Below are 8,798 nucleotides of genomic sequence, written 5' to 3'. Positions count from 1 at the left end.
TCTCCGCTGATGCCCTGAAAACTCTTCAGTCACCCAGACTTCCTTTCTTCTGCTCACATCATTGCAACTGTGGGAACTCCCAGCTCATAACACCTCCTTGTCCTTTAGTCTGAACTCTTTTACATAAAAATAGATATACACATAAATCTATATGTAATTACATTAATCACATATATATAATCTATGCTCAAGCACAGAGAAGCTATACATGAATATTACATATGCACACATACTTACTTGCACATATACATGTGCATAATGTGTGTAATTACACACACAGGAATGCATTCGTGTGAGTGCAGATAGGAGTATGAAAAGGGATTTACCTAGCTAGCTTTTTCCTTTCTTTTTCCTCTTCCTCCTCTTTCTGCGCAGATGTTAAACTCTCAGCATCAGCAAGGTTGTCCACAGCAATGGCCAAAAATAGCAGGATATCTGTTTGTGCGCTACTTAAAGAAAACAGGCTTTGAAAACCGCAGAACGACATTATACCAAAGGTTTCTTAATTGAAAATCTTTAGCAACCCGTCATCGGGTCTCGTGGATTTCCCAAACTTCCATTTCACACAGATGTTCAGCACGCACAAGCCTACTCCTTCCATCCAAATGGGCAACGCTCTGTGTGGGGTTTCCAAAATTTCACAGCAGAATGACTGATACAAATCATCCAGTTCAGACTTACATTTTAGTTTCCGATTTCTCAAGAGAGCCTCGCTTCGTGTAACAAATCCCACTGAAGAAAAGGGGAGCGCTGAATGCTTTGCACCTTCGACAGCGAGGGTCGCTTCCACTAAAGCGCTCATTCAAGAGCCCCGTGCCATAAGGCACCTCAGCGTTCGGGTTTTGGCCTATGCACCTCAGCTGAACAACCTCATTAGAGGTACTTGCACAGATGTGAGTGATTTTATGGACAGCAAGCGTAACACTCTCATTAGCATTTCTGAGACAACCAAAGAGAAATTCATTTAGCCTGGCCATTGAAACACTGAGCTGACAACTCCGCCATCTCCCAGCACGGCCAGTCATGTTCATGTAGCTGAAGGGCAAAGAATCACAACTGTTTTCTTGTCATGCCAATCAGTGTTCAGATCTCATGTTACAAACCTGAACATCAGCTTTTTTTATAAATTCCTTGAGAGTGGGTCTTACTATACTGCGATGACTTTTCAGTAAACCCCAGTTCAAGGCTTAGTTGGAAATACAGCCGCCCTCGTCCCTGTGCTCCAAGGTCTAATGGCTCCGAAGTCAGCCAGCATGTAGGGCTGGCTCACATTTTCCTCTGCAGTTCACAAGGAGATCCAAATCGTAGCTTTTTTAAGCTGTCAGGCAGACTGCCTTCCTCGACCTTCAGATAAGTGTAATTGCACCATCTCACTTTGAAGAGAGGGCATACAGGTCAACTGAAATGTCAAATAACAGGGTTTGAGAGACCTGAATTATGAGGAAAGGCCAGAAGAGCCGGGATGAGACTACAAGGTGTCTTTATAGAAGAATCAGTATAAAAAGAAATGTCACCTCTGACACAGGAGGGCCATTTATTAAGGAAGCAGAAACTAAACATGAACACATTTTGGAGTAAAATGAGATACGGAACAGAACCATAGGTCTGTGTTATATGCAAATTCCTCTGAAAACTCACAGCCTAATCATGCAATGTGCTTTGTACCTCCTGGGATATGTTCAGTGCCCTCACTTCACCTTGAAGTCAGAAAGAACTGAAGCTACTTAACACCATCACAGGCTGGAAGATAACAGAGCACAGGATTTTCTGTTTGAAGAACACACAGATTGCAGTAACTGAAATGGAACATGGTTCCTCCTAGTTTATACATGAATTAATACATGATCTCACATAAATCAATTATGCCAAACATATGTTACTCCTATTACAGCATTTGTATATAGCATATTGTAGATTATACATATTTTTATTCCACATAAGGCTTGCATAAAAGCACATGGAATATATTACTGAAAAGGCAATTAAAGCAAAAATATGCAGTAAGTACAGTAGGTACACACAGAGATTAGTTTTTGGAGAAGGCAGGAAAGAAAAACCTACGAGAGAATTAAGGGAAATGAAAAATAAAAACACTGAATATCTAAAGATACTAAATAAAAGCTAGCATGTGGAACTGGCACGTAGCTGGCTCTTACAAATGTTTATATGCCTGAAGTCTTAGCACTAGCTAAAATTAAACAAACTTGTTTAACTTCTGGCAGCGTAAAGCCAAAATTCAGAGCTAGGGAAAAGGTAAAAATGCAAGGTATGAAACTCATTATTTTCTGACATAACAAAGTAGTAAAGGGTGGCTTTAAATTCAACCCCACTTGGAGAAAAGAGTAGCATCAAAGGATACAGTTTCCACAGATGAAGAGGATGATGAAGTAAATACAGACCAACATTCCTGGAAAAGAGGGGCCGCCATAAGCCATGATCCCATCATACATCACCGAATTCCAGTCCTCCCCAGTCAGGATCTAAATGACACATTCCCACCAATAAGGGATACAGCGTTAGACGACACAGAGAATTTGAAAACCCCATTAACACAAAGATATCTACTACCCTAGAGAAAACCCCCTCCCCCAGCATGGTTGGAGACTCTGGCTGTGTCCATCTAGAAAATAAATAAACCACACCAAAGCAGGGAGAATGGAAAGAGGGCCTGTGCTCAAAGCGTAGGAAAATCCCAAGATTTTTCAACCTTGAAGGTGATGGCTGAAACCAAAGGGCTCTCCCTGACAGCTGTGTTCAGGTCTCACCACCTCTGGCAGGTGTCTCTCCCCTGCCCGTGTCAGACAGGCTGCCCACCCTACAGCACTGAAGACAGCCCGCGGCACAGCCTTCTCCACCTTGCACGTGAAATAACGACCCCGACGCTCCTGGATGATCACTCCCTCAGCTGCAGTTGGCGTAAAGGCCATTTGCTTACTTCTCTGGTGGTGTGAGCAGGTATTTGCTCCCCAGTACTGTGGGAGCGGGGAGGAACGCTGCAGGGTTGGGCTCTGGCAGGCAGGGGCTGCCCTGGGACACAGCAGTGGCTATTCTCTCATCCTACCCCGCTAGGACCTGGTGGCTTTGCTACACAGAGGGGCTTTAGAGCTGTGGTTCCCCACTTTGGGAGGGAATACCCCTGTGCTGGCAGCACAGCATGGCACCTTGCTCCTGGAACCGTTGGCCTGAGGTCCAGTCTTAGGGAGTGTCCCGTTGCAGGGGAAGGGTGCAGAATCTGCTCTCTGTTTCGCCCCATGTAAACACAATGTGTTGGCCCCATTGGGATCACTCTTGTCCTTACCTGGAACACAGTGAGGAGGGACTGGGGGAAGTTGTCGAAAGTACTCCTCCTGGTCTGCATCTCATCAAAGTTAAACTTGCCCCCAAAGAGCTGCATCCCCAGGAGTGAGAATATGATAATGAAGAGGAAAAGAAGCAGCAACAGAGATGCAATGGAGCGGACTGAATTCAGGAGTGAAGCCACAAGGTTACTCAGGGAGTTCCAGTATCTGGGAGAGAAAACAGAGGCAGTTAATATTCCTTCAATCCAAGACAGGTGCTCATGGACTGCACAGGATATTGGTTCAGGCTGCCTTCTGCGTATAAGCAGGCATTTCCAAACACCCTGTTAGGCGGTGAATCATTGATGTGCTTCCCTAAGATAATGAGACCTACTGCAGCTAATGAGTAATTTTACTACCACACGTGTACATACACAATTCCCTCCACCCCCTAGCCCATATGCACACCCAGAAGATTATTGCGGCACTCTCCATCTAAGGCTCTGCAAATCTTATATCAATATACGGTGATTAGTTCTTGCTGCTTCAGTGAGTTACATTCTAACCAACCTCATTACAACACTCACAGATGTTATGGCAGCCAGAATACCTCGCTCCAGAAAATGGCCTGTAATAACTAACAAGAGCAGATGGGGAAACAGTTTGGATGCAAATAAAAACTTGTCCAAAATCTGGTGTATGGGAGTATGTGCTTGGGCTCACTCAGAAGTTTCTAAACCCTCTGGGACTGAGAGGACTGAGAAAGGTATTAAAGGTACTTTTACATGGACCCTAAAAAAGACTCCAGATCTAAACCCATAAAATCCAGAGTTTCCGTTGCTCTTGGAAGAGAACACCATCACTGCTTTTTGGGGTATCAAACCTTCTATACTGCCTCAGAACAGGCAGTTCTCTGTTCTCTGGCCTGTAGAACATTTTGGAGTGGCCTCATTCAAGAGAGAGGATGGCTAAGACCCGTTCTCCCAGTGTACTGAGGCTTCTGATCAGATCAGACTGATGTATGACGCAGAGAAAGGATCTCCTTGCCCTTGTGGTCCCACGTTAGGGTTCAAAGAGATGCCAGCAGCACGCTCTGCTGCAGCAAGCCAGTTTGCTTGCGTTCTTTGCCACCCTGCAGAGTAGCCACGTGTTGGAAAAAGGCTTTAGAAAAGATTTCTAAAGAATTCACCACGTCACCCACGAAGCAACTTCCATTTCAATCTTGCATCTGCTCAGTCACTCCTAGTCTACTGCTTAGCTGGTCATGACCACTTCTCTTTGATGTAATTTTGAGTCTGACAGAGCTTTCAGACCAGGCTGAAGATTAGCTGCCATCTTCCAATCACCCCATTTTGAATGCACATTACTAGCAAGCTTCTACAGCTTTCCTGGGTCAACAAGTCAGTCACGTTTGCCTGTGTTCTCCAAGGCTTCCTTCTAGCACCACCTTTTGTTGCCTACCACTATGCCTGGAGATTCCACCATGGCCAACGTCCTTCACTCCCTTCTTCCAAAGCCCATAACCTTGAAGCTTGTTTTCCTTAGGACTCTGAATCTGTAGCCATATTTTCTTTGGAGAGGAAAGTTCCGCTTGAGAAGGATGTTAGACATTTCTGGTGCTCCTGCTCCTTTGAGGAAGTCTGATAACCAATGTCCAAATCTGTTCTGAAGGCAGTGTAGTCATTAGAGACAAGGGTTCTTCAAATCCCTGTTAAATTAGTATTCTTAAAGTGTCAGTGTAAAAAGACGACTTTCCTTGTCCCACGGAATACAGGAACATTTGAGCAGCCCCATCACTTTGTGAAGGTTAGCGATCAGGCAGAGGGACACCGCCGTGTCCTCTGAAGTTCAGCCACTGGTTCATCTCCAAGGGCTGAGCTTCAAAGAGAACTGTGATGTTTTTCCTCCAGCCCAGCTTCAGCACTTCAGAGAAAACTAGAATGCTTTAAAGTTGAACTGCAATTAAAGAGATGAGCAATGAAAAACTACAGAGCAAAGGTAAGGGCACGGAAGCTGTGGGCTCAGTGCCACCAAATGCCTGCACTGAACGTGCAGTGTAACAGCTCGCTCTATTTGCATTTATGTTTACAGCTCACATACTTTAACACTTCGGGAGGAAGGGAAAGTGTCACAGGAAAAGGGGAAGATTCATTTCTGATGAAACTCGACTGACTATAGCATCCTTAAACCAGAAGGTGATGGGGTCCAGAATGCCTTTCCAAGCCCTCCAATGTCCTCCAGGACGCACATTTTCAAGTCTCTCCAGCAGTGTCCTTAAGAGGCATAAAGTAGAGCTTTTTCCCATCTGAATAGTCTCAGTGACTCACTTTAAGCTTAAATGCCTTGCTATCTCAGAGAGCAACGGGCACAGAATTTTATCAGTTCTGCATTTCTTACAAATGGCTCAATACCTGAGATTCAGTTTCTTATGTAACTATCAAACTTAAAGCAATTAACTGAGATGACCTGGTGATAAGCTTAGTGCTGTTTTATCTGTGCACTGAGTGCTAGCTAGAAATACAGTACCATTAGAAAAATAAACAAACCAATCAGGGAGAAAATAACACAAGAGAACAAGGAAAAAGGAGAGGATAAGGAAGGCTTGACTTGACTGGGATGTGAAAATCACCATTGTCTTATCTTGGTGTCCTAAAGGTCTGAACTGAGGTTACCATCTGTCACATCAGGTGGTTGCAGAAATAGCATGAACGCCCCCTCAAAAAGATCTGGGGTTACTCAATGAAACACAAGGCTTTTAAGTCAGGAATTGATGAAGCCCAGACAAAGAGAAAGTGTCTCACTACTTGATCCTCTTTGGTTAACATACTGGAAAGAAAAAACTGTCACAATAAATCTCATGGCACTGCTGGATGGAATCAGAGGGTTTGGACCAGGCAGTGTATAATGGCAGGTAGGAGAGAGAGCACTGCTGCTTCCTCTGACTTACAGGGAAATGAATGTGCTTCTCAACATCTCCCACTTCAGATTCCAGACCCCTGAGGATGCCAGTGAATGAGGCACTGCAAAACCCTAGTGAGTAGGACAGGATTGCAAACCCTGTTTCAAAATGGAGAAACGATGTGAAGAAGTTAAATGGTTTGTTCAACGTCTTACCCAAAAATGAACTGCAGAACTGGATTAGAACTTATGTATTCTTTTATTCTCTTCCCTCTCCTTTCCATTGCCCTCCCTATGTCTTTATGATACTGGCAATCACAGATGCAGAGCCTAAAACAGTAGCAACAGCTGGCAGTCTCATTGTAGGAAAGCTTCCCACACCCTTCAGCCAATGCTTTGAAAGCAGGTACAGAAAAAGGTGCCCTGTCTCTCCTCCTTCCAGGTAACAATGGCATATCTAGTGGCACGATTAGGTGTAAAATATCAAATTTCAGTACACTGTTGCAAATATTTTTTTTTTTAAGTATAAAGGACTAAATATAGGGATTTATAAAGCAGTAAAGGACTAGTTATAAAGAGAAAATAATTTGTCTTCTCCCAGCAAAGGGAGGTTTTCTGCACAGACCTGTAAAAAATTAGGGAGAATAAAACAGACATTATATTGTCTGTTTGTCTAATGTACAAGACTAAATGATGCTGAAGAGTGTTTATAATTTCAGAAGAAATGTTCATTCTTGAAATGCTAAATGTGGTTTCTAAAATGATGCACTGTTCCTCTGAAGGTGTCTTTATTTGTTTCTATTTTATTAGGGAGCTGTATTTGTGGTTTTCCTCGAAGCATATGATCTTGACGCACCCAGAATTTGTGCTTGGTGTTTTACCACGGAAAAATCCATACAAACATATAAAGATTAGGCTACCTACCGATACACTCTCACCAGAGTAATTTTCCTGCTTTGTGCCTTTTTAATGCCCTTGATTATCACTGTTTCCATCTTCACTGTATGTCCCCCATGTCACTGCTCATGAATAGGTATTTGACATAAAATATTACACTATCAACCCTCCTACCCTTCCCAGCTTTCTAGGATTGTATCTTTCTGTATTAGCATTGCATTTAGGTGGTGTTTTCCATCAGTATTGATAATTTCCTGCTTTGTGCCTTTTTAATGCCCTTGATTATCACTGTTTCCATCTTCACTGTATGTCCCCCATGTCACTGCTCATGAATAGGTATTTGACATAAAATATTACACTATCAACCCTCCTACCCTTCCCAGCTTTCTAGGATTGTATCTTTCTGTATTATCATTGCATTTAGGTGGTGTTTTCCACCAGTATTGATAATATCGTCAATAAATCATCGTTGTATTTAGAGCTGAGTGAATAATGGAAAGATTTGTATTTTACTGGAGAACATCAGAGGTAAAAGTTTTGCTTTAATGCCAGAATATTCTCTCCTGCAGTAAAACATGAGTGGGCCTAAAATACTGCTTTGGAGGCTTGTGCTAGGGCCTTCCACATGAGGGTGAACTTCACCCACGGAGGGGAAAAATCATGAAGAAAATTATGAATAATTAAAAAACGCAGATAAATCTTAGACTACGGCAACCTACTTGCCAATATTTTAGGAACAGGAAAAAAAGCAAAACCTGATTAAAACATTATTCATTATGAGTTACTCCTCAGCTCTGTGCTTTACACATGGACCCCTATACAAATTGCAGCAGACACATTCCAGGTACCATTTGCTTCCATGAGAAATTGTATTTTAGATCTGCTGCGGAATGTAGGCAAATATAACTAGTCCTACTGCTGGTTGGTTCCAACATCGCATCTCTGCCAGAAGCTTTAGGAATATTTGAGTACTCCAATAGCTCAAGCTTCCTAAAGTATTACTGATATTCTCTGAGCATTTGTCTTTCTATTAGAGAATTCTCTTAGCTAGATCATGTATTTTGTGTAGGAGTGGAGAAATGTCTTGAAAAAACAATGACCTCTCCAGGATGCTATGTTGAAGCTTATGCTTTTATAGCTATTGGTATGCTGCCCTGGGTGTATCTGATTACCCAGTGCCTGAAAGAGTTAATGGTTTCCTCAGAAACCAGGCCTGGGACTCCATGATGATAGCTTTCAGATCCAAAGATCCAGGAAAAACAGTCACCAGTCCAGAGATCCCCACTATTTCTGAAAGGGCAAAGATGCCTTTCTTGCTGGAAACTCTTGCTAGCTGGAACATTTTTCCCTCTTCTAGGACCACACATGTAAACAGACCACCTTCTTTTTTTTTTTTTATTTTTTAATAGTTGTAGGTTTGCTTTGGACTCTCTCTGAGACTGCAAACTGATTTTTTGTCTCTGCCATCTGACCTTGAAACCATCCACCCAGCCAGAGAGTTGAGGCTCAGAGGCTTTAAGAGTAAATCTTGTACGATGCACAAGTCCAAGCCTGGTGGTTTTTCTGCCTCACAACTCTGCAATCTTGACTCTCTTCCCAGTTTGGGTTCTTGTTTTTCTCATGTGCTGTGTTTTTCATATCAAATTTGTCAGAAATTTCCCTTAGCGGAGTTCATAGCAATGATGGGGACATTTTCATAGCTGAGCTTGCAGAAAACACACTCTT

At 42.8% G+C, this 8,798-nt stretch overlaps 1 protein-coding gene across 1 annotated transcript in view; it reads right to left on the bottom strand.

The window, feature by feature from the left end:
• The window catches only part of LOC104511013 (voltage-dependent L-type calcium channel subunit alpha-1C), a gene marked incomplete at both ends in the record, with an annotated part of 126,246 nt that overhangs the window by 22,942 nt on the left and 94,506 nt on the right, over positions 1–8,798 (bottom strand). Inside the window, 3 exons of the mRNA XM_010153455.1 lie at positions 327–435; positions 2,360–2,480; positions 3,299–3,506. Coding sequence (XP_010151757.1) covers positions 327–435; positions 2,360–2,480; positions 3,299–3,506 — 438 coding nt within the window. The remainder of the gene's footprint in view (positions 1–326; positions 436–2,359; positions 2,481–3,298; positions 3,507–8,798) is intronic.

Source organism: Eurypyga helias, unplaced genomic scaffold (genome assembly GCF_000690775.1).
Source record: "Eurypyga helias isolate BGI_N326 unplaced genomic scaffold, ASM69077v1 scaffold956, whole genome shotgun sequence".
Taxonomy (NCBI): Eukaryota; Metazoa; Chordata; class Aves; order Eurypygiformes; family Eurypygidae; genus Eurypyga; species Eurypyga helias.
Note: the sequence above shows the minus strand (reverse complement) of the source record. Positions and strands in the feature narration are given on the sequence as shown.